This window comes from Taeniopygia guttata, chromosome 1, assembly GCF_048771995.1.
Source record: "Taeniopygia guttata chromosome 1, bTaeGut7.mat, whole genome shotgun sequence".
Classification (NCBI taxonomy): Eukaryota; Metazoa; Chordata; class Aves; order Passeriformes; family Estrildidae; genus Taeniopygia; species Taeniopygia guttata.
This window is the reverse complement of record NC_133024.1, coordinates 11,013,076-11,040,132: the sequence shown is the minus strand read 5'-3', so window position 1 is coordinate 11,040,132 and position 27,057 is coordinate 11,013,076. Positions and strand designations below refer to the sequence as shown.

The 27,057-nt window shown below is 36.1% G+C and overlaps 1 protein-coding gene across 7 annotated transcripts in view; it reads left to right on the top strand.

Annotated features, from left to right (window-relative positions):
* ROBO1 (roundabout guidance receptor 1) overlaps positions 1-27,057 on the top strand; it is a 687,808-nt gene that overhangs the window by 76,943 nt on the left and 583,808 nt on the right. For all 7 annotated transcript variants that reach the window (XM_072923411.1, XM_072923395.1, XM_072923401.1 and 4 more), the window contains exon 2: positions 10,767-10,907. In XM_072923411.1, the coding sequence (XP_072779512.1) occupies positions 10,820-10,907 (88 nt within the window). In that variant the 5' untranslated portion in view covers positions 10,767-10,819. The remainder of the gene's footprint in view (positions 1-10,766; positions 10,908-27,057) is intronic.

Sequence of the window (27,057 nt, the reverse complement as noted above, 5' to 3'; positions counted from 1 at the left end):
AATGTGTGATTTGTACTGAGATCTCTCCTTTCAGATGCAGTTGCAGAGGAGAATTCATCCAGAACTTTTACTTCCATAATTTAAACAGTTTCAGAACAGTGGTTATGCCCAAGTTGTGACCTGAGATCATGTCTTAATTTCAAGGCAGGCAAAACCGAGAACCTTTTTCTGGGTTTTGATGCATGCCTGACTGCTGGAACTTAAATGCTAAGGGGGTGTCAGCTCTTTCCAGACAGCTTTACTTCATGTTTTTGTGTGAGGTGAATAATGACACATGCAGAAATGCTCAAACTTACCAGCTGAAAATAAGAAAGGAGAAGGTTTGAAAATTGTCACGCTGTTTGTTGTGAGATCACTACTGTGAGGCAGCAGAGGAAAGGCAAGCAAGTTTAGCTTAAATCTTTGTTGCAGAATTGTGGAATTTTTTTTAGGTTGTAAAAGAGCCCTAAGACTGAGTCCAACTTCACTCAGCACTGCTGAGGTCACCATTAAACCATGTCTTAAAGTGCCACATCAATGTGTCTTTTAAGTGCTGCCAGGGACAGTGACTCCACCACTTTGCTGGGCAGTCTGATCCCTCACATTAGCCACTGACTCGCATCTCCAGTGTGCACATGCAAGGCTTCCTCGTTTTTAAATTCTGTGAGTGAGATTTACAGAATTGCATAGATCCATCCTTGCATTCGCAGAATTCCAATCGATTTGCTCTTATCTGAGAGCAGAGTTAGGTGAGAAATAGGTACTTCTGACATCACCACCCCAGAGCTGTTGCATTTTCATATAAAGCCTGAGGAATATATAACTTGTTCAGCTTCATGTTGTGGAAGCATTATCAGTAATCTCCCTTCCATCTGTGATTCTGAACTCAACATCATTACTTTGATATTTCATGCTCTCCAATCCATTAACATTTAGGATATGTAATAGGGGCCAGCACTTGTACAAGCACAAGGAATTCAGCAAGATTACAGGGTTGGATTTTACAATGTAGATTTTCAAAAGATTCACTGAAATCCGAGCTACATTAAATACCTGTGGGGTTTTTTAATTGGTGGAGATAACTTAAAAGTGAAGAGACATGGTATTTTCAGAAAGTATTGCTGTATTACCATTTTTTTCAAGATGAATGAGAGAGTTCATAAACATTGATGAAAAGTTATAAATTCTTTCTAGTTTGGCAGCTAGGACTGCAAAACAGCTAGGACTGCCAAACAGGCAGGACTATAATTGTTTAAGATCAGAGTACTTTTCCAGTTTGCAACAAAACTGTAATATAAATTTACTGTATGTCAATTTTTCTCTTGCACAGCAGTATCAAGAAAAGACAAGGTTAGTCTGAGTACTGTACAAATGCTTTTTGGAAAAGATAAGTGTTTTTAAGAACTTTAATTACCAGTGTGGATTTTGGAATGTAATTGTTCTGTAGTATGCAATTCTGTGTTATCTGAAAATATTTTACCTCTCTGGTTAAATGTTGGTTCTATTTATTATTTCAACATTTTATGAATATTTTTTTCCTCTAGGGACTTTCTATACATTTTTATCAGCTGAATAAATGAAGTAATTCACAAACCAAATGCCTCTTGCTCTTGATGGCTTTAGGGGACCTTGTCATTCCCTGTAGCCTTTTCTCAGGCCCAGCTGTGTGGCTCTGAAATCACTTGGCTGGTAATTAGGTATTTATCAGATTGTTTCTGAAAAGGGATGAGACAGCTATCTGACACAATTATCTTTGAAAATTGAATCCCTCTTTTCTGGTGCTGCTGAGGACATTCAAAGATACTGTGAATGCTTAAAGCTTAATGCCTTTGAAAAACCCTTGCCTTTATACACCAGAGAAAGTATAACAGAGAAATCAAAATGCAGTTAAAAGGAGTGGTTTGTTTTTGTTGGGTTTTTTTTAACCTTTCAGACACTAGATTTTCTTTCTAGCAAATGTTTATTTTCCAGTGTGACTCTACTTGGAAGCACTTTTGACAGCAACCATTTCTTAAATGTCCACTACTTAATAGTGTTTGAAAGCTGTCAGTATTTCTTACAAACCAAGAAACTACTAATTACATCAAGGCATTAATAATTTTTTTTCCTGTTAAAAAAGTGATGAGTGTACAGTTGTAGAGAACAGGATTCCCAGACACTCCCTTGAAAGTCTTGGTAGCTGAGACATGAGTCTTTTGTTTAATTTGCCAAAGGACAAAAAGAGATAGGGCACCAGTAATGCAAGGTATAAGAGTTTTTGCTTTATTTACATCAATCGTTGGTTGTGCACAAAATTTTTAAGCATTTTGCCGGGTTTTAAAACTTTTGTGGTGGAAAACAGGCCTCATTACACTGTTACTGAATTTCTCAGGTATTTAGATTACTTTCAAAAGATAGCGTTTCTTTCAAGTTCAAACCTCCTTGAAGGAAGCTATTTAAGTTTGACCTGGAGGTACTGAATTCTCACACCACTTATGTGTAAAAGGAATTTGTAAAATGGAAAGGTGGAATTATCTGATCTAATAGCAGTAAGGCAGCACTTTCTTCCTGGCATTCAGTAGGGAACTTCTGAATTGAGAAACTCCAATGCTTGAGAAATGATGAGAAAATTATTTCATATCATACATGTTGCTTTCTTCTGAGTAGGTATAGACAAGTATGTGATGTTTGGCAGTCTTGCAATTTGGGTTCAAAATCATTTTAAAGTTTTATTTCCTGGTTGTTGAATCACAGAAAAGAAAAAATCTCACTATAGAAAAGCAAAGATTTTTAAATGTAGCAACCTTATAGATAATTTATTAATTTTGTTCCCATTTTTAGTCTCATGACTATCTGCAATTTCTTTGCAGATATCTTGCCTCAGTTAGTGATTTGTTGGCTTTTACTTTCCCCTCCCTGCTTTATATTTTGAATGTGGTACAACATCCAAATCAAAGTCTGAATTCTATTTATTTTCTCATAGGGTTTTCTGTAGTGCTGTTAGTTACTACAAGATTTGTTTCCCATTTGCTTGGTTGTCCTTATGAATAGACAGTGCCTAATTGTGCAAAAAGGGAGACCCAGGCTGATCACAGGGGATAAAATTTTGAAAAATATGAAACTGCATTAAAACCCATCCAAACATCTGTTTCAAAGGTCTTGTGTTTTAGAGTTTGCATGGAGCAAGTCAGCTGAAGCTGCTGTTGATGGTAGTTCTGTTCCTTTGGCAGACTTATTTTAATTATAGAGAAATTCTGTGTTCTCTGAATACGAATTATGTGAGGCTGCCTGGCTACTATTGGGGAGAACAACCTAAGGTATCTCCTTCCTCTAGGTTTGAAGTAAATTTTATGAGATTAAAGATCTCTAAAGCCGCATCACCTCTTCCTTTCACTCAGGCACTTTTTTGTACACACACAGAACATACTGCACTGTTAAATCCTTGTCTCCCTCTCTTGAATAGCTTATTGAGAGTGATGACACAGATACTCTTCACTTCTCCCCTCTCTTCCCCAAGCTTTTAGCTATATCAGCAGTTTCCACAAAAAAAAAAAAAAAAAAAAAAAAAAAAAAAAAAAGTGCTAATTAGCAGAATGAAATCACTTTCTGGATTTGAGGGAAGTTTTGTTCAGTGAATTCACTGGTGGCTGTTACCAATTACCTTTTGGCCTCTGATTGCTCCCCTGAGAGTGACTGAAGATAAAATAGAGAACAAAATCTGCAATGCTGAGGGTCTCTGCAAAATAATAGTCTGCAAGTTAGAATTGATTTTTGCATTCCAGGGGAATAATCAACCTGAACACCACTATCACAGTGATGACAGGCCATAGCTTACAACATTGCATAGCATATTTAAATGTTCATCTATCTGCTTGTTCTCTTTCCCTGTGGGATCATAAGGTTATTGCCCTAAAAATGTCATCACAAACCTCCTCAACTTTCTATTTATTGATGGTGAATTGAGGGCTTTTCACAGAATAAATGATTTTTGTATTCATATGATTTAATGTTTTTTTTTTTTTCTATGAAGCCCTAAAGAACATCTCTAGCATGCTATCATCATTCAGTCTGCCCCTGCTCCAGGACCATTTGATGCTGACAGCTTTTTCTAGTCACCCTGCACTACAACTTCTAAGCATTTTGTGACCAATTTTCAGTGAGAAAGCCTTTCTTCAGGGCTGGACATTCTATAATATTCTATTGCCCAAAACAGAATATGGATTGCTGATTTTGATGCAATGTTCCTAAGCCTGGAAGTAGGATAATTAAAGATGAGGTGGGGAGAGGATAATTTACTTGCTTGGGACTGTGTCTTATCACATTTTGCATCTAAGGATGGAGTAACCACATTTATCCAGGCTGCCTGTGCATTCACCCTTGCAACAGAGAAGATTTTTTCTTATATCTAAGTGGAATTTCTGTGTTTCATCTTGTGCTTTTAGCCCTGTCAATGGCTACCACTGCCAAGAGCTTGGCTCTTTCATTCCATCACAGCAAGGAATTTCTCACATGGATCATATTCTCCAGATTTTCTGCTGACTGAGTCCCAGCCTCTTCCCAAATGACAGATTTTCCTAACTCTTAATCATTTTTGTGCCCCTCTGCTGAATTTGCTCCACTGTCAGTTTTGTACTGGGGAGCCCAATGCTGAGCAAATCACCCCAGGTGTGGTCTTGCCTCTGCTTAGGAGAGGGAGAAGAAGGAACTCTTCCTCCTATCTGCTGTCAGAGCTTTCCCAGAATAGTCCAGGATACCTTTGTCCTTCTTTTCTGCAAGAACATGTTGCTACTCAAATTTTTGTCCAGGAGGAATACTGAGTCCTTCTTGGCAGAGCTGCTTTCCAGCCAGCTGCCCTCTAGGGTATACTGGTGCCTTAGATTCTTCCTCACCCAATGCAGGATTTGTGATTACTCTTTGAATTGAATGAATTCGATTTTTCCTACCTGCAAAGGCCCCTCTGGATAGTGATACAACCACTTTTCCCAGTTTCATGTCACCTTCAAACTTGCTGAGGGTGTACTCAGTCTTACTCAGTCCAGGAAACTGGTAAAGATAACCAGAGTTGGACTTTATTAAACAGTAGCAGCCCTTGGGGTGTACTGCAAGGGACTGCACGTACAGCTGGACTTTGATGCTGATAACAATCCTTTAAACCTGACAGTTCAGGTAGTTTTCACTCCCCCTCACTCTCTGCTGATCTTGTTTGTACCTCATCAGCTTCTTTACCAGGATCTCATGAAGAAAACATTAAAGGCCTTCTTATAGTCAAGATAAACAATACCCACTGGTCTCCCCTTACTTATCTGGCCAATAATCACAGGAAGCCTCCAGGTTGGTTAAATACATTTTTTTCTTTATAAAACCATGCTGACTACTAATCACCTTTTCCTCCTTCCACGCATATGAAGATGGTCTCTAGAATGGGTTCACTCCTCACCTTCTTAGTGTTTGAGATGAGGCTAAGAGGCCTGCTCTTCCCTGTATCCTTAATCCTGAAGATAGGAACAACCCCTGCTTTCTTTCAGTTCTCAGGAGTCTTTCCTGTGCATCTGTCAAGGAACTGCTGGCAGAAAAACTGGGGTTTTATTTATCATATGACTGACATATAATCAGTCCATAACTTGGTTTTTTTATCATTTTTTATCATATGTCTGATGCCTCAGACTGACCTTAAGTACAAGGGGATGAGCATGGACACAACTTGTTAATTTTAATTATAGTAGATGAACTATTCCTGTGTTATTGCTTAGGCAGTAAAAATACCATACAGAAATCAAGTCAGAATCTTGGTGAGACTGTTTTGCATATAAATTTATCACCTTCCAGCTTACAAATGTAAATTGAACACATTCAATACATTACTGTTATTAATAACAACAAATATTTTACTCTTGGGTTTCTCACTGTATCAAAAAAAAAAGCAAGCAAACCACAGCTTAAAGTGCAAATCTTGCATCATAGCTGTTAAAACCAATTGTTAACAGTTGGTTCTAAAAATGCAAATGTCTAGGAGTACTAAAAGATTAAATAAGATGACCTTAATGAATGTCTGCTGAAAGTGTCACTGAAAGTCTACATCCATAGATGCGTTATACTGATAACTGCTCTGGATTAAATAAATTTATATTTTTGAGCTGCTTGGATCTTGGTAGAGTAGATTTACTTTATAGCAAAAAAGGAGCTAACCAGACTTTTCCCTCTAGTTCATCAGCTCTGTTATTTTTGCTCCTAAATGTACAGAGTTGAGACAATATAGGGCAGAGCTTCCTTTTGGAATATTAAATAAATTTAATTTAACATAGACAGGATGTTTAAAATAGTAAAGGGAAGTTCTTCATTTCAGTGATCTATAACTGTACTGATGTTAAGGCACAGGAGAGTGTGCCAAAGTTTAGAAGTAGTGTCAGTCTAAACAGAGATGACCAAATAACTGGATGTCTGACTAAAAGGCATGGGAATTGAAAGTAAGAGCAGGACCATCTATTATCAGCAGGCCTAAAAATGCATGACAAACTTTAAAAAATAAAAAAATCCACTTCCAAAAATAGCTAACCTTGCATCAGAAGGAATATTTTCTATTTTTTTTTTCTTTTTTTTTTTTTTTTCTTTTTGTCCTTTTGGTCAAAGTTTGCTAGTCCACTCCTAAATGGCTGGGTACAAGGCAAATCAAAATTCTGCTTCATTCTGTAGATAAGCAATCTTCTTTAGCACAATATTTACCAAAGTGCATATATTTTATAAAGGGAAATTATTTTTACAAGTTAGAATCTTAATTACCTGACTTTTGTGTCCACTCTTTCTATTCAAGAGCCTGTCAAAATCTAGTCTTAGGAAGCTGGTTACCTAAGAGATGCATCAATAGTTATCAAATTTTTTGGAAAAAAAGAAACCAAAACTCTTAAAGACATGAAAATAAAGCCAGCCTTGGTTTGATCTTGTTTAGGTCTTTGCTTCTACACTGGCTGTAGTGATAAATAGCACTAGACTTTGGAAGTGGAGGAAAAAAATTGATTGGACCTTTTCCCTGCATTTACCATGCTACTTCTTTCCCCTCTGGGCTTGTGCAGTTTAATTTGCCATTGATTCTTTAATGATTATAATGTCATAGAGAAGCCAGTGTTTATCTTCATTGTGCAGTCTGGACAAGGCATTGGATCTGAATCTTTTCTTGCACATTCTGGTGAAGGTCTGTGGCCATTTGATGCAGAGTGAGGTGAGGTCTCAGGCCAGCTGAAGTGTCTGTGGTGAGTGCATCCTTCTCCTGTCACTGGCAACATCTAATTAGTGCCAGTCACTATTCTGCAGCATTCATTTTGTAGGTCAGACACTGAAAAACTAATTGCAGAGAATTGTATCTGAGTCCCTTTGTCTGCAGTACATTTCTGGGTGTTTCTTCCATTGTTGTGTAGCACAAGATTTGTGGCACTGTGGCAGTAGATGATGAAAAGAAAGATCTTGTTTCTCTTTTGCTGGACTCAACCACTATCTGAAAACTATTCTGATTACAACTCTTTCTACTTTATCTTTCCTCTGATCAGGGCTACTCTTTCAGAAGCTCTGTATCCCAGATAAAGAGAATTGGCCTCCTATTTAGGATTGTTTTCAAGGAATTTGAAAAAAACAGGATTTGTTTTTAAACTGTAGACTAAAAAAATGTTTTCCTGTTAAAAATATTTGGTTTCATGAAAGCTGTTTTCACTGAAATTTTCTGTAAGAATGTTTTTAATGATGCTGAGATAATTTCCAGCTTTAGAATGAAATATTATATTTTAAGCATAAGCCTACAAGCAGAATAAGAGGGTAGAAAGGTTTTAAACTAAACAGCCAAGGACACATGGTCAGAGCTTCCTGTGGAGCTCTGTCACATATAGAGATTAAAAAGAAGTCGTAGTCTACCAGTTAAGTAAATGCAAGAGAGAGGTATGGAAAGACAAAATGTTGGATTCATGAATGGCATATCTTCACAGAGAAGGTGTCATTAGGTATGTTCCTATTCATCTCTTCCTTGCAACTTTACTGTTGAGATCAGCTCACCTTTGCTAAAGATCAAAATTTATTTTTTATTAAAATAGATTTGGATGGTGTGAAAACACCCAAAAATTAAAATCCTCCCTCTCCCACCTTTCTTGTTTTTCCTAGGCTCTACTCCATCTCTTCATCCTCAACTCTTCTACCTCTGCTACTCCACCTTTCCCTGGGGTGGTACAGGGGGATGTGGTCAGTCCATAAGAGCTTCTCTCTGCCTCTCATTCTTCCTCCTCATACTTTGCCTCTGCTCCAGAGTAGTTGGTTCCCACTAGCTATAATCATTCAGGATAAATCTGCACCTGCATGGACTGCAGCTTTCTCCAGGGAGCATTCACCTGGGGCCCTCCATGGGCTGCAGTGTGGATACCTGCTCTTCTGCATAGTCCTCTCCATGGGATGTAGGGGAATCTGTCAGGCACCAGGAGCATCTCTTCTCTCTCCTCCTCCTTCACCTCAGTGTTTCTTTACCTCACATTATAATGAGAAAATAAATCTTGAAGTGAAAGTGTTATTCTTCTAGTTTTGTTTGAAGAAGAAAAATCAAAGGGCTGCTTCCTCAGCCTTGTGTTAGAAGCAACATTCAGTCTTGTGTTTACGGCAGAAAGTGAAGGTGAAGAAACAATGGGAGTCTGAAACCAAAGTAGTAAATATCTTTACAGAGTAAACCTATGTTACTATACAGAGAAACAGATGGACATTCTAAGGGCCTGAGCCTGCAAATTTCAGTTTTGGAGTCATACCATGAACAGCATTTAGAGCAGCATGTAACACCTTGGCCATTAATTGCAGTTAACTCTGCCATTAAGAGCTGTCAAGCTGTTTGCAACAGAAGAGCAGCCATATGAGTGATAGAGGAAATTAAAAAAATGAGAATGGAAGGAACAGGGAGTTTTCATGTGCAGTGTGGTTGAAATGAGAACATAATGAAGTAAAGTATTTTTTAGGATACAGGTAAGTGTAATAGGAAATGGATTATTATTATTTCTAGTTACTAAGATAGTAGAGGCAAGGGTACAACACAAAAAGAAAATTTAAAATGCAGCATGTGTAGGAGATTGAATCTGTTCATATGAAACTTATTTATGCATTTTTGAGCATCCAAAAGTGTCAGGTGGCACTGAGTGCTCCCAGTAGTCATGCAACTCTTCAATCTGTAGTCATTAAATATGTATTAGGTTTACAGATGAAACTCCTCTGTCCCAACAGCATGAACAAGTGACTGGTGTCACTGTAGTTTTCTTCACTATTACAATTATGTCTGGCATTTAAATGATGTAGGATTCATCATTTAAACTGATCATCTCTGAATATACATTAACTACAAGGAGGAGGACAAGGAGAGTGAAATAAGAAGTGTAGTTGTAAAGTTATCAAGATCTAACATAATTATTTATTGCTGGAGTAGATTTTGATGTGTCAATATACGTCAGATTTACAGTCGCTTGTTGGTCTGTAATTGTTGGTTAGGATCAGGTAATTTGGCACATCTCATAGCTTGACAGACACTTAAAACAGTGACTCTTTTCAAGAGACATCTTGATCTTCAAGGTTATCAAGATCTTGACATGAACCCCAGATACTCTGGAATATATGGAATGTTGCATTCACATGCATTTGGGTTTGTATTCAGAGAAAGGCCCCTTAAAAAAAAAACAAAACACTCAAAGAACTTCCGCCAAAATAAACCACCCAAAATGAAACAATCAGATTTCAGATTGTATGTATTTAATTATCTAAAAAACATCTTACTGCTTTTAGAAATTTACTGAAATCATCTGAAAAACACCATATGTATTTTAGAAATCTTTAAAGGGGAGGCATTTGGAACAGGCTGAACACAAGGCCTGAGGCCCAGGGAGGCCATGGGGTCTCCCCCTCTGGGGCCATTCCAGACCCACCTGGATGCATTCCTGTGTAACCTGCTCCAGCTAACCCTCCCTTGGCCAGGGATTGGACTGGATGAGTTTCAGCAGTCCCTTCCAACCCCAACAATTCCATGATTTCTGGACAAGTCTATACTAAGCACTCATGTAGGTGAAGAGTAAACAAACAAGTAGGATGAGCAGAGATGGCTTCTAAGCACCAGTACAGCTGTGAATGCTTTTAATTAATGCATTTAATTTTTTAGATTAGTCAGAATGATGCATCTGAAAGTCATATTTTGGTTAAAAATATTTTTTTTAAAATTCAAAATATTGTCTTCCTTCATTAAGATTCTATTTTTTTGTCAATCAGTGAGTTTTCTGCCCTTAAGAACATAGAAACTCACCAGAAAATTGTCTTGGCTGTTCAAGTTATTACTGTGTAACATTATCCTTAATCTTCCTTCAGCAAAACATAATTTCATAAGAAGACTAAAGTGAAGTTTTAACCCTGCTTTCATAGTAAGTTGAATAGCCTTGACAGTGCTTCCAACTTATTCAAGGGTTTAAGTATTTCCAGCACTGAGATGGATTAAACATGTACTTAATTATCCTGCTGAAGTGAGCAATTTCTTTAATAACTTAACCAAACAACATGCAGCACTTTAAAACACATGAGCACTATGGGGATCCTCGTGTCTCCCTTTAAAACATCTGGTTTGGAGTTGTCTGCTCTGCAAGGATAACTAATATTCTGGTTGTGGTTTTCAACTGTCTAACTGTTAGATAATTTAACATTGTTATAATAGCTAAAGCTGTATTGAAACCAGCATTCTTCATAGAGTTACTCTGGACAAAAATATAAGTACCTCAATTTGTCATTAATTCTTCTGTTCTTATTTCCATGGTGTATCACAGGTGACATTTACGTCAGCGCTGCCGAACTGGTGTAATGCAAGGAGGGACACATCATGAAATGGAAACATTATCCTTTTCTGGCTGTAGTAGCTGTATTCAGCCTTTCCAGATGCCATCAGTTACTGGGCCAGCTCATTCCAGGTAGGTACCTTTTATTTAAACATAAATGCCTGTGGTTTGCTTGCTGTCCATGTGAGTGTGTACATGAATATATCTGAAATTCTCTCTGGGTGTTAAAAATTGTGTATGTGTGGAGTTAAGAAAGTTGTGAGCCTATCTGCTTGCATAACACACAGAATTTGGCATTTTGATGGCATTGTCTGCCCTGAAATGTTTGGGTTTGTTTGACTGCAAAGGAAAATATAGAAAAAGAGTGGTATTAAAATATGAGAAGGTTAAGGTGACTATTAAAGCATTCCTTTGATTAGCACAGTCAGTGGGGGGAAGGTATAGAGTGCAGAAACAGACTTGAATATCAAAGAGAATTGGAAATCTATAGAGAACCTTCCTCAAGAAAGAGCAAAATAGCAGCTGGGGAATGCTGAAATGCAGTGTTTCAGTGAGGCCCAGAGATCAGGGATTGTCCTGGTGCCTGCACATGAGAATTCTTACCAGTGCAGAAGGGAATAGTGTGTATAAAAATGGCAATATAATGTACCAGTTTATGAGGAAGGTGATAGTAAAATAGGGAACCTGTATCACTTCAGCAAATAATGGAATTGTGTTCTAGTAACACAACGGAAACAAAATGTTGTATTGTGTTTTTGTTTAAGAATAAATCTCTAAAAGCAGCTTCCAAGTAATTCTGAATAATTTTCAATATTTGTAAAGAAAAATCTAAACAAACTTTGATCAGTTCTGCTAATCATGTACAATTTCTCAGGAAAACACAATAACTATATAGAAAATAAGTGACATGCTGGTTTTTACTGGTTGCTTTTTCTGCTTTCAATCTGAATAATAATCTATAAGACTTTACTGGCTTGATTTCTAATTTGAATACATTGTGAATGCAGAATTTTGTGGCTATGCAATTCTCTTCCCCAAATCTTTGGGCAACTAGCTCAGATATAGACTACTGAATGAAAAGAGAAAGGAAAAAGATTTCCTCAGGGATTTGTTGGCCTGTATTGAATAGTGGTTCACAGAAAATAGAATAAGATAATGAATTACTGGGGTTTTCCCTGGTTTTGTTGGTTTTAAATGCAGAAAGACTCCAGAATAAAGGAACATGTAAGTTAAAATTATCATTTTAAAAGTTTGACCTCAGACTTCAATCATAATCTCAAAGCAATTTACCTGTCACAAAAACATCTACTGCTCATTTTAAAAGGAATTCCTGAAGATCCAAATGTATTTGTTTGATAGCTACCTCCATCCACTTGCATTGCTTTCAATTTAGTCATAGTTTTGTAGTCTTTACTGAAAAGACTGTTTTCATTGTATTGCTTTTTCCATCAAATTAGTTTCAGAATAAAATCATAGGTGGCATTTTGATTTTTGCTCCTGCTTTGTAATTTTCATCACAGACCTCAGACTTGAACCAAGAGATTACTGTACTTGGCCAGACATCAGCATGCTGTGCCATGCTGGCAGGGTGCCAGGAGTGTGATTATCACAAAAGATCAAATAAAGCAGGATTTTTTTTTTTTCTTTAAGCAGTTCATCCCATTCATTTTGCTCTTTTTATGTCTATTCCTTACGAAGGCATGTCTCTTTTAATTTTTTTTTTCAAGGTACAGAAAAAGAGAGAACTGTGAAAAATCTCAAACTTTTTCCTATATTTAATGAAGGAAAATGAAATAATGGTTCTTTAGAATTCTGCTGCAACCATTAAAAAAAATTTAAAAATCAATAGAGCAATAGGTAGTAGCTTTTCCTGAGGATTGCTAAAAGCACAAAGCAGCATAAATGTCTGTCATCATAGTACTAATAAATTGTGATATTTTATTACAATTAAAAACATGCTCTTAAAATAACAAATTAAATGGAATTGGTTTTAGATCATGTTATTCGAAACCTTTAAAAAATTACATGTTGTGGTTTCCAATGCTCCAATTCTGTATTACCTGAAAATTGAAATTATTCCAACCTTAGTGATGGCATAGTCTTTCATATGAAATTAAAATTATTAGAAATGTGTTAGAGCTTGCCTTCAGATCTTGAATACTCAGCTTCAGTAAAATGTGATGAATTTTAATAGTGGCATTATAACTTTGAAATATTTGTTGTAGTTTTTGTTGAATCTTTTCATATATTCTTGTTGAGTCTCACTCTTTTGCATATGGGGTCCACAGGGAAGCACTGTCTCCCCCCTTTATTATTTCATCTCATGTCATTACATCTTACCTCTAATTCACATATAAAATACACTCACAATTCCACTATGGCTGTCTCCTGAGGCATAAAGTATCTCTGCCTTGGCACATCTTTATTTAATCAGGGATTGAACATTATCTGGGAAAGATGTGATTTTTTTTCTCTCCTTCCCAGTTGTTCTGCATATTTTAAAGCTGGAAAACTTGATAGCTGATTTTAAAGTGCACTGATCTAAGAAAACATGGCATTAACTAATGCCATATTATATTTAGATGCATATGTTGAGGTCGTGTTTTCAGTTAAGTCTTTAAAGTGTTTTAAATTTACCAGTTACTGGATTGTCAAAAAAAAAGCCAAAAACCAAAGCAACTAAAACTATACATGACATACAGCAAAAGATGTTATTAACTTGAACTGATTTTTTTTCTTTTTGACATCAATAACTGCAAACTTACAAATTCTTGGACAGCTAATAAAGACAAGAGGAGCATTCCTGATGAATTTGGCTGGGTTTGGAACCTGATTCTTTAACAGTGAGTGTGGTGGAAAGTCTCTCCATCTGAACTGGAGCAGGTGCCAATTCTGTTGTTTGTTGTCAATCCCTGAGCTTCACAGAGATACCTGCACAAAGAAAGCCTTGCAAAAATATGACAAATTTGTCAGCAATGCTGAAAGGAAACAAAGAAAAATTTTTGAATGCTTCTGCTGGATTATAATAGATTTTTGCAACAGAATTCTCTATGGGTCTTACAGAGAGGAAGATAAAGGAAAAACCTCTTTTGAACCCAGATTTTTGAGAGATTTTTGACATGAGCTTTTGGACCTCTATGGTTTACAATTACAATTAAAATAAGTTTTCTTTAAGAACTGCAGATATATAACATAGCATAAGCTATATAAAACATACATCATGAAATATAAATTTGAGAAATTATTCATGGAAGTGTAAAAAACCATAAAATAAAGAACTCTCTTTGGCAACCACAGAAGCTAACTGAGGAGGATCAGTTCAGGATTTGACTTCTCCTGGGGCGGAGAGTAATATTTTAAATTTCCTTTTTCCTGGCTTAATACTGAAACACTACAGGAAATAAATTCACCAGCCTACCTTTTTTGCCTTTTTTCAACATGAGACAGTTGTTCATAATGAAACTCCCGTAAATTCAGATTGCTTACTATAGCATGTTAGAGGCAGTGAAAAAGAGGCAATTGTTTTGGAATCTGAGTACTCTTTCACTAGAGCTTTTGTCAAGTCAATCATAATTCACTAACACCAGTAACTAAATTGTTTGATGTCTATTTTTTTAAATTGCTGTTAACTTCTTAATACTCAGTTTTGTCATCTGACTAGAGAAAACAAGATTCGTATTTTTGACATGTAACATTACTGAACTTGTTCTCAGAATATGATAGTTAGGATTTATATTTGATTGATACATTTTAATGAGAAATTCCAGATTCTTCTAATTTCTCTGCAACCTGTGAAAGTGTATTGAATAAAAGATTCCTAGCACTGGGAAGATCTTAATTTGCTGCTTCATGAAAAAAAACAGGGTCTTTTAATGTGCACTCAGGCATTTTCTGTACATTAGAAGAGCCTGAAGGGATTTTCAGTTAAATAGTCAAAATAAATCTGTCAACGACTGAACAAGGCATTGAATAGATCAGATGAAGATTTTTGCTACTGTCTTTTTCTGAGAATAATGTTTAAAAGAGGGAATGTTCAGCCAAACTCAACCTACCCATGCTGTCTTTTGGCATAGGCTAAGAGTCAAAAAGAATTGAATGCTTAAATTTCATGTAAGCCCCTGATCATGAGGATGCAAAGGAATAGTGAAGATTCATTGAGCTAGGAAAATTAAGTGATCTTGGCACTTCTTGAAGAGTGGTGTATATGGATTTAAATTCCTTCATTTGGGAGGCACTTCAGATAGTTTTCACCTTTTCTGAGCAAATGATCTGACAGCAAAGCTCATAGTAAAAAATAACGGCAGAGTTTGTGGTTTCTTATTATAATATTTGTAGTATTTGAAAGTAAAGTGATGTTAGTAACTGTTGTGAGATGAGCCAGTGAATCTTCCAAAGCTTTATTTTTAGGCCACAGGGAAAATAAGGAAAGGGCAGAAGCAAAAAAAAAAAAAGCTAAACAAATACTTTGTAACTGAGAATGTGCAACTTTATCTGAACTATAAATTGCTGAGTAATCGTAACTCTGAAGGAAGGATATCATTTAAGAGAGTCTCTTTTTAAAAATAACTCATCAAATTCCATGCAATTTCTATTTCTGTCCTTGAATCTGAGCCCAAACAAAGATAAAATTTATCTATATTTTTATTTAATACATACATATAGATATGAGTTGAAATGAGTAGCTCAGATGGTGGAACACTCATGGAATCAGGGAAGGCATTAGGTTGGAAGGCACATGGAAGCCATTTAGTCTGCACTGGATTCACTCTTTCTTTTCTTTTCGTTCCATGTGCACTCATGAGCAACAACAGGAGGGAGAGCATCACCCCTTGCCCTGCTGGCTGTGCTCTCATTAAAGCATCCCACTATGTTGGTAGCCTTCCCTAGGTCAAGGGCACAGTGCCAGCTCAAATCCAGCTCACCAACAAAACTCCCAGATTCATCTTGACATGCTCTTAACTTTCCATCACATAACTTCTGCTGCAGAGAGCATAATCATGGAGGATCTGTTCTGTTGACAGATTGGAGTGGAAAGAAATACTGTGTTTTGGTGCACATTCTCTGGTAATTTTGTTTTCACAGGCTTTATGAAGTGTCACTCTTGGCCATAAATTACATTTTTGTGATCCTAATTTAATATAACAGTGACAAATGCATCTGTAAGTGATGTGTAGCAAGGGGTGATGATTTAATGTATTGCTTCCACTTGTAAGTGCCACCAAGTTTGCAGGTTGTGGAAGTCAAGGTCACATTAAGGGAGAATAGAAAGACAGTTTAGACTTTGCTGGGGTCAAGGAACATGTAGAAAGATGTGCTTCTATCATGAACATCCATTTAATGTGAAATGGTCTGAATATTGTTGTCAGTTCAGAACTGAAAAGGTAAACCAAAACCGAAATCAAACATCCCTCACATTCTGGCTACACCCTCCAAAGGAAAGGTTTTATTTAGGCTGAGTAAACAAAAAGAGAGATAAGAAATTGTGAAAAACTGGAATCTCTGCTCTAGTAAAGACCATGCTTGTGTTCACATCTGCCTCTTTCTTCTCTCCTATCCCTGCAAAGTTCATAGGCCATCCTTAAACCTTTTGCAGAAAGAAAGAACTGGCACCTGAGGTTATCTCATTTCACCACTGCTTTTTCTGTATGCATGTGCATATGCCTTTGTAAATATGCATAATGACATACAAATATCAGTTAGTAACTCTTAAGACTCGAAAGTAATCTTGCCTCATGGAACATTCAGCTTTCTTTGAAGTGCAGAGCAGTATGTCATCCTTCCATGCAGAATATTTTTTAAATTTCCTAATATTCACGGACTAATGCTGGATCCCATTATGTTGTGATACAATCTATTTGTTATCAAGGAAATATTAGGATGTTTCCATGGTATGACATTACCATGCATAATTTCCATTATGGCTATACAAATGAAATTACTTAATAACACAAGAGATAATAATTTCTTGTTATCAGGAAATGAAAAGCGTGTAGTAAATCTTCTATAATATTTTCAGCTAATATACCTACATAACAATCATGTAATTTTTTTAGTTATCCATCCCTGCTGATGGAAGTAAAGGGAAATAGGTATTTTTTATTAATTTGGGGTATTGTGACCAAATTTTAAATACTTTGACTTGATTATATGCTAGCTAATTTTTACCTTTGTCATTTATCCATCAGATTTGTGTACTCAGATTTTGCATTTGTGGACTTTTTTCGGTGTGACTTTAGGTTTTTCTTGTTGGGTGGTAGGTTTAGTTTTGTCTTGTTTTTTGATTGTTTTGGGCTTTTTGTGACTATTTTTTTTCTGACTCCTCTCCCTGCTGGAGAGGACGACAAAGGTTTCTAATTCCTATTAGGTGAAACGTGCCTGCAAAGAGGACATATATTAAAAAGGGGGAAAAAAATCCCAGCACGTGCCTCGCCTTCCAGAGATTGCTACTGTGTACACTGAGCTCTTAATAAATAAAAAGATTGCCAGCTGTACTTCAATTCACAGCTTCTTTATTAGCCTTTAAAAAGAAATAAATAAAGCATGACGCTTTATTTAATTGTCTGAATAGATGGAGACAAACCAAGAGACACAGTCAGCTGCAAGACACTTAATGAAGAAATCCCTATTTTTAATCTAGCTGTAGAAGACACAACTCTTGTGCTTTGATGATGTGGCCTTTGTGATGAACCTGGCTGGAAAACCACATGTGCTGCACCATCTTCCTAATTAAGTCATCAAAATGCACTGGAGCAACCGGAGTGACTTGTGTAGACCAGGAGAAGTAATTTTAGTTCCTCTATTGCTTGGTTAATAGAAAGTGGCACTGTTCTAGATTATGACTGATAGAGGTGAGATTCTACAGCTGCTGTCATTGTGCCTGTATGTGGGTGCTTTTATGAGCTGTTTCTGTGTGTGTAAGAAGGAGTTTGCTTTGTCTTTCTTTTCTCTTAATTTTCAAGGATGTAATTTCAGAGGCATTTCATCCTTTTATTATTTTTTTTTCCTTGAAGCTATTGCCTGTCATTTTCCTCAAAATATATTGATATTCTACTGACAGAGCATTCACCAAAACTGATCTCAAAATCAGGATTTGGGAAGCTGCCCACTAAGATAAATTTTAAGATAAACAAGAAAAAAAAATTCAATCACAATTGATATAAAAGATATAAAAGAGTTTGAGTATATATAATGAGTATGTAAACAGTTTTTCTGTGTGGGCTTGGCTGGCCACAGCTGAAAATTTTGTAAATGTGTAGACAAGAATCTGAAGTTTTTATTGGCAAAATTTTTGGTAAATACTCATTCCATGTACCATGAATAGTTTTATTTGAAGCTCTTAGCCTCTCAGAGACAAAAATAGGCCAGTTGTGAAAATGGTATAATCAGGTTTTATATACCTTTATAATGCATATTCATATGCATCATAAAGTTAGGTTGCAAAGCTTTCTGAGTTTACATAGCTCTGTGACAGTCCCAGTTCGATAGCAAGGTTACTATGCAGGCATTTGCACACTGGAATCCAAGAATAAACCATTTGCTTAAATTCTTCTGTAAAGGCTGTGTTTCCCAATAAATTATTCTACCCATCTTAAAATTAACAAGAATAAATGTTTCTTTACATAATTTTTCAATTATCCTGAGAATAATTTCAGTTAGAAAAGTAGAGCACAAAATGACATAGTCTCTCTTGACTCTAATATTTATTTAGATGATCAATCTGTTAATGCTTCAAAGCAATTTCATGTCTTTAACATCAATTATAAAACTAATTTCAGTCATATCAGTAAAAGAATGAAACAATTTACAAGGGTGTTTTCACTTATGACTACTCAAGGGGTTGCAGTAGACATATCTGCTCTTGCTAATTTATTTTCAGTGTAGTGAAATAGAGTGTCTAGAGATGCTTTATTAGATATTTTAATAAATGTTGAACATATTTGCAGAATTCCTGCCCTGACAAAGGGTGATTTATATGCACCTGTATCTGCATATGCCGAAAAAATATCCTTTTGTCACTCTGCCACCTTATTTTTGCATAAATGAAACAGGAAATTACTCCCTTTTGACTAATCTGAATTTTAAATCAAAGTGATATTGGTGAAAGAAACAAGTCATATTTTAAGCTTATTTCTCAACTGTTGAGTTAGATTGACAATAATTTTATTCCAAGTGTTTATACTGTGGTGGTATTATCAGTACAGCATTGTGCAACTATTGCTTCATCTTCTTTATTCCAAACATTTTTAATGCATTTTATAAGTGTTCATGAAAATCCTTTACTTTTCTCTAAAAGTAAAGGTTTAGTAATGACCACATATTATTTTTGACCCAGGATAAAACTTGTATATGGCCCATAATCAGAGGAGTCAATACTTTATATTTGATAAATCTAGCAGTGTAAGGCTGTAGGTGCTGCGAGTTTCAGTGAATTTCTATTCTTAGTACATGTTGAACTTTTTTCCTACAGTAGTTATTGTATACAAATGGTTAACACAACATGTCCAATATTTTATGTGTTAGAATATTATTATTATTATATGTGTTCTGTATAATAGCTACTGCTAAACCAGTAAGTCCCCTTTCCTCTGCTGCATGAAAACAAAGAAACACCTACCCTTTAGAAATATGTTTTGCTCAAGGCATTGTTACAGGCTACCACGAAGATAAAAGAACCCTAAAAGTGCTGGGAAGCACATCTGGGTAGCCATTTACTGTTAAATTCCCATGTTTAGATATTGCTTTAATTACATTTTGGGTACGCTTTTTCTTTGTGTTTTGGTTTGGTTTTTTTTTTTTTTTTTTTAAATTATTTTTCTCCCCAGTATTACCCTAAAGGTAAATTTTAATTATGTTATTTAGAACTTGGTTTTTAAATCAGGTCATAAACGACTGAGGTTTTAAGCCCACTTCACTTTGACACACAGGTGACCACCAAGGTCACATTTTTAATAGAAGAAAATATGGAAATAAAAAGGCAGTTTATGGTAAGCGACAAAAGGATGCTTGTGGGGTTTTTCTCCTTCCTTTCTCTGTCTTTGCAAAAGGGATCAGCTATGCCCTTCAGGATTGCATTCACATGCAATACTCACAGTAAGATTAAACAATTTCCAGTTCTCCTTACATCCATCTGGCACTTCAAAATAGAGATGAAAACTTAAATGTTCTGTTCATATGTAATACTGCTTCAGAAAATATGCTTTGTTTTGTTCACTAAGACTCGTTAAAGGTCATGGCACTGACCTAGCCCGGAGCCGATCACTTGTGATTTTTGAAGATACTTAATATGCAAGTGTGTTGTCTTTGAGTGCATGTTACTTAAATATCTGGGACAGGTTAACTTTTGATATTTGATGCACACTTAGACCTCTTTGCTTGTTTGACCTGTAATACATAAAGAAGAATCATGTTTTTGAAGGATGTGGTGCCCATGACCACTCCTGATCATCTCTTTTTGCCACCTCTCTTAAGTGCATCTTTGTTCATGAATGGGAGCTGATCTGCAGGATTTTCTGCTTCTGAAATCAGGACATCTGGGCATTGTGCTGATCCAGAATTGGAGTTTAAACATGATAGAATTCTAGCCTGCAATTTTTAGATTGTTTACAATTTACAGTCTGAAATATCTGTGATTTTCTTTCCTTCAAGTGTCATGTTTACTTCAGCCACCTCTGTTTAAATTTAGGCTCTTTGGTGGCCTGTTTCTGAAATAACACTCATGGAGGGCTTCTGGTTTTAAGTTGAGCCTACTGCAATAGCAGTAGTAGAAGCTTCTTAGGCAATAACATTATTTTAGGATTTGGGATGAAGAAGGTAATTTGGATTGTCCTCATAAATTAATCATGGCAGTCTGACATACAGATCACAACCGCTGTGTGAATTTAATTACAAATTTTCAAAATATACAGACAATTCTGCATTTGAACTAAAATGCATGAAACTTACAGCTGGGAAGAGAACAATGATTACTGCCTACCTGGTTTATTTTCCATCCCTTTAAAGCATTTTTTAAAATGAAATTTCTCTGCCCTTGAAAGTGCTTGCTACATGGAGAGGTCAAAATGTTAACTTAGGTTCAGCTCTTTCCAGCATTCATACAGCTTTCCCAAATTGAGCTCCCTGCTGTCATGGCTATATTACTTCTGGGACCTGAGTGAGCTTATTTAAAGCTAGCCTGGCACCTTGACTATACATTACAGTCCCTGTTCTTTCACTGTCTGCTGTCTTTATTTCATAGTGCTGCTTTTCTTGCAGGGCTCTGGTGTTTTGTCCTATTGTAGACATTTTAGAAGCTATATTATAGTCTGTAAATGAAATTGGCTTCTGATTTCTGATTCCCTCCCCCCGCCAATAAATATTCTATTATTAAGATTTTGTCTCCCATGGCTTTTGAAAGGCTGTGCAGAGGGTTTTAAACAGTTTAAGTTGTGTGTGCTTTAGCAGGAAAGTCTCCATCCTCTAGTATTTCAAAGAAACTTAGTACAGTGACAAAAAGGATGGTCTGAAGTCAGTAGTAGCTTAGGAAGGTATTTAGTCAGTGTCAAGTCTGACTTTGAGCTCTAGTTCAAAATATTTAACCTTTCTGTTACTGCAGAAATTCCAATCAATTTGTGTTGCAGTCACCTTGTAAGAAATAACTGAAATCCCTTGATAAGCACTTGCAGAGCAGTCTTTTGGGCTAATCCAGAAAGACTGACATAACTAGAAATAAACCAACTAGTCTACCCTCTTTAAAAAAAAAAAAAAAGACTAAAAATGTATGATGCATATGGCTACAGTAATAATATGTTTGAAATTCATAAAAGCACATTTTCCCCATGTTTTTGGAATCTGAAGGAAGATCTAGAGTAAAACTGCTCCATTCTGGCCAGTTGTGTAAAAATCTTTATTCTGACAGTTGATGACACAAATGTTAGTGTAAGTAGCTAAGCATAAGCAATATTTGAATACTGCACTAACAAATGAATTCCCCTAAATGGCCTTGGGGCACTTACAGTCACCATTAAAACTTATACATGAATTGAATTCTGCCAAAATGAGGAATTAAGAGGTCTGAGTCATCTTCAGTTGAAGCCTTTGTCTAGCCTCCTATTTTAATGTCTCCATTCAGCCTCATAGAGATACATCCTGTTTCATTTCCCAGTATGCAGCAAACCAGTATGACTGGTTTGCTGCATTTTCACTGCAGGATTCTTCATTCCTACCTTTTGTATATTTCCTTATCTTTGCTTTCTCACATTTATCTACAAAAATACTTATTTTTATTTTTTTAGCCTGTTTATGTCACTAAAATATACAGGAATAGTATGGTATTTTTATCAAGTGCAAATATATTTTATCTTTTTCCTGTTCAGTTCCAACCATACAAAGTAAAGTTCTCTATCACTTGGAAAGATTATTTCAGTCTTCATTACTGTTAAAGTAATGGACTCCATCATACTGATAGCTCCAAATGATACTAGTACCTATCATTTGACTAGCTTAATCATTTAGATTGCAATTTTCTATGTTTCCACGTAAACCAAATTCATGTTTGTTTAATGTAGGAGAAGTGGCTCAGGATTGTTGTGTTTTTTGTGGTTTTTAGTTTGTTTGTTTTCAAAAAAAAAAAAAAGGGTCTGATAAAAGAACTCTTTAATAAATCCTTAAATCTTTGGAGCAAGAACTTAAAACTGGACATTGAGCTTGCTTAAATGTACTCCAGTTGTATATGCCCAGGAATTCTCATGCTCAGCAGCTGATGTTGTATTTGATATATTGGTGGAATCTGAAAAAAGGCTTTGTGTTCTTAGATTAGAAAGAGAAAATCTTGTCAATCCTATGATCATTGCTCCTGAAGAATCACTTTGCTTAAGTGATCAGAAGATTGTCCAATCTTTTGCATTCTTAAGGTGATGTCAAATAAATTTCCTGGAGGTTGGTGCTGAATGGAAGAGTCAATCTTTTGAAATCAATGTGGAAAAGTTAGAGGATGGTTGTATTAAAGGATTAGGAAAATAGAAAATGTTAGTTGAGCACATCAGTTCTCAAAGCCTGTTTGCTTCATGTCATTATCCTGTTTAGTATGACATGAGTTAGCATTTCATGCTATCAGCTCTGTGTCCATACTACCAAAACTCCTGTTGCAGACATGCTACTGTGCACGTTGATATTTGGTGTGATTTAGCTTATCTGATAGTGATGTGTATGTGCAGGCTAATCCATTTTGCTGCTCTTTAATTTTCTTTTATTGTCCTTCCTTCACTAGTCTTCTAATCTGTTCACCAATTTCTTTGGATGCAGCAGGAAAAAAATAATTTGAAGGTGTGAGACATTCACATGAGAATTGGGTTATGTAGAGAAGGTTGTAGACAGAGTGCAGCGGAAATGAGTCACCACTGGAAGGATTTTAGAGAGATTTCATAAAGAGCTGGCAATGTCATGTTGGGAGAATGTAAAAGGAGTGAAGGCTGTGCTTTGTTGGATTTATGGCTTATGGAACAATATATTTTTCTACAATATCCTCACCATCTTTGTGTGTACAGTGCTTGCTCCTGAACTGCAGTCAGGAGCAATACAAATATAATATAAAACAGAAGTGCTGATTTTATTATGCCTGTCTTGTTTTCTGTGCAGCCACAGAGAACTGGAGCCCATCCATGCATCTGCCATAGGTTTCCCAAGTGCTGCTGCACAAAAGACCTCAAACAAATTGCCAACTCACAGACATCAATAGTCCACATTCCATGGTTTATCTAATTTGACTCCCATGGAAACATTTTCCAGCAGGTCTGAGCATTTGCCATTAGAATTGCATATAATCATATTTTTCACTGCAAAATAAGCATAGTGAGCATATTAAGGGTAAAGATATTGAAATATTCTTTAGAAATTACACCTTCCATGTCTCAGTTTATCTGTGCAGTATTGGTGGAAAGTCTTGGTATTATGGGTAGTAATTCCCTATACTTTCCATTTCTGTGTAAGGAAAGGAATAATATTTTACACAGGGAAAATTATCAAGGTCACATACTTTGGGAGGATGGTGTACTGTGACAATGTTAAAATAGCACAATAGAAAATTCTCATATACTGTTTTATATTTTTGCATACTTATCAATATTTTTTACAGATTTCAGGAGGAAAAAAACAATAGGGGTTTACCAATAATAAAGTTTCAGTACTGCTGTATGCAGAACTCTGAATGTAGGTGGTCAAAAACAGTGGTCTAATAGCACTGCAACTTTTATCTGCAAACTTAACAGATGCCCAAATATTTGCAAAAAAAAAAAAAATTAATATATTTGAATAACATCTTAACCAAGAAATCTCACTGTGTTTTGTACCACAATGCAAGGTTGCAATAAATTGTTTGGGCCCCTCAAATATGCAGGTTTTCCATCTCTGTGCTGGCACTTGATGATCCTCATCTGTCCAACCAGCATCACGCACAGGTGTATACATGGTGGTGTAGATACTTGTTTCTGAAGTGATCCCTGAGGCTCTGCATAATTTATACCAAATAAAGTGAGGCAATTCAGAGTAGACTTGAGGCTTTCTAGGTGCACTGGTGGGGTTGCCCTCTCCAGTTGTCTGTTTTTTCCCTCAACTAAGCTAAAGACTATGGGTTTACCTTTGGTGAGATAAATCCTGTCCTCAGAGTCTGTTAATTTTCTTCTGACTACGGGGCTGCCTCTAAACTAAACAGTGGATGTTCTGTTGTGCATCTTGCACTTATTTGTCCTATAATTATCCAAATAATGCTCAAGGCTAAGTGTTACATGGCTGTGCTGTAGTCTGCATTGTCCTCTTTTTTTTTTTTTTTTGGAAATCCTAAGTGTAGGAAAAAGGCCCTTGTTGCTAGCATGAAGTTGGGGTCAATCTGAGGATGTATTACTAGACCCACTTATTTTGGTGTAGCATAGAAGTCTTCAGGTTTTAAATGTAAGACTTGTTTCATTTTCAAGCTGATAAGAGAGCTAAAGATGATATGTTTTAAGTACGTTTTCTAAGCTATTCTGGCAGCAGCTCCAAATTGTGCAGGAGGCTTGTAGCACTAGTGCAGAGAGTGGAAATATTAGGGATTCATTAGCATTTCCCAAGGTAAGCAAGGCTGTGGGAACACATGATATATTTCTATGGCATCTTTTGAGCATGATGCTCTAAGAAACAAGGAAATTTGAAAGCCTTTGTGAAGTCTTCAGCATCCTTGCATCCTCTTGGAAGGGAGTCTAGAGTGAGTCTGCTGAAAAGCTTGAATCATGAGTCACAAGCTTCAGCAGCTGGGTGAGAGCTTCTCAAATCTCAGGAGAGGAAAAAGAGTTATGCCTGGAGCTTTAGCTCTGGGCACAGTGCCTGAAAGTTAACCAGACTCAGGAGACAAAAATTCAACCATGTAAAGCTCCAGAAAATAAATTAAGGTGTAGTTATGAGGCTCTGAATTCATTCCAGCTTATGTTAAGTGGGGGCATCTGAGTTAGGGCATCCTTTTAGCCAAGGTGGAAGTGGGCTGAATTATTGCTTGACTACCTGTGTCTGACCATGGGCTATAGAAGGAAAAAGTAATGATATGGATGAGTGTCTGATTTTGGATCAAATTCATTGAATCCTTTGTTTTCATTTATAGACACCCATGAGACTCCTTAGAAAATAATCCAGCCACACTCTCCAGGCTAAAACCTGCGTTCTCATTTTCTATTGAGCAGGAAATCTCTATGCTAGATAAGAAACAGGACCAACATTGTGAAGGAGCCTTGACATCACTTGCTCTAATATGGGATACAGCAGTTCTTTTCACTCTCCTCAGAGACTCCTGAGCTTCTCCAGGTGTCAGGCTCTGAGGACGATTCTGCAAGGCCTTATTCTATTTTTGTCCCAGAATATGTGTGTGTAGTGAAAGAGTGCTAGATTAAATTACAAGCTATTTCTTCTTGGGACTACTTTTTTCCCCTCTTCTAAGAATTAAAAAAAAAAAAAAATTGCTTAAGAATGCAATTTAAGAGAACACAGGAGCCATCGGGGAAAGTAATTTATTACCAGGCTTTACCTTAAATAAAATGGGTTCACAGTTTTATAGAAGATAACAAAATGAAGTATTGCTGCTAGGTATCATGCCCAATCTTCAGCCTTTGCACTGGAAGAGATATTCTACCACACGACTGCACTTTAAATTTAGAGAAGAAAATAATAAAAATAAATTAATGTTTTGTATAGTCTTAGTTTGCTGACTTTTCCTAAATGTTGAATTTCACTTTATAATCGCTCTTTAGATAAATGTATGATAATGTAGTTTTGTAGAAGGCCAGTGAAATAATGTTTTTGAGGTTGGAATAATCTATTTTGAAAGTTGCTTGGCTATTTCTGCTACAAAATACCATAACAATAAAATTGTGAAATCCTTGGCCTGGGACAGAACAGAACACTGCAGAACTAAGAACAAAGCTTTCCTGTCAGAATGTTTGCATTTGCCAAGTTAATAATTTGGTTGGAGGTTTTTCTGTATGGTAGTTAGGAAAGATAATCAGAATATTTAATTTTCAAATGACATTTTAAATTTTGTTTTATGCTGCATTTTTTTGAATCACACTGGTGTTTAAAGATTTGTGAAAGAGTGTACACAAAAATAGGTTTGTGCATGCCTGGTCATATCAAGACTTGCTCCAGGGAATGAGTTCAAAAAAGGCACGGAAAAATGAGTTTTATAATAATTAGAACTAACATAACTAATTTAAAACTGTTTAATTGAACTAATTTAAATTTAAATTGAGAAAGAATACATAGGAAATACTTCATCCTGCATGCTGCTTGTAATTCAAATGTCAATCTATTTGTTTCATAAGCATGGAAGTAAACCTTCACATTCCAAATTTACTGGCACATCCCAATTTCCTAATTTATAGCACATGCAGATAGTATTTGCACAGTTTTACATATAGGTAGTTTACTCCCAAAACAGTGTTTTATTTCTTGATGCCATGCTTTTTTTTTTAATCTCTCCTACACTCTAAACCACACTGAAAATAGTTAGATCTTCTCAAAGTTTCTCATAATTTCTTACATGAATTATCATAGGCCTGTGATATTTATCAACCCCAGACTGGCTCACTGAAGTGGAACGGAATGTAGAAATTTTATGCTTTCTATACTTGTGTTTATAAATATTTGGTGTTCTTCAGAGTCTAAAACTATTCAGGGACTTAACCTTGGAATTATTGTTGGACCAACAGACATCACAAGCCTTTACAATTAATTGCTACTCATAAATTGAAAATATATTCTTGAATAATGACTCAGCATGTTCATGTTT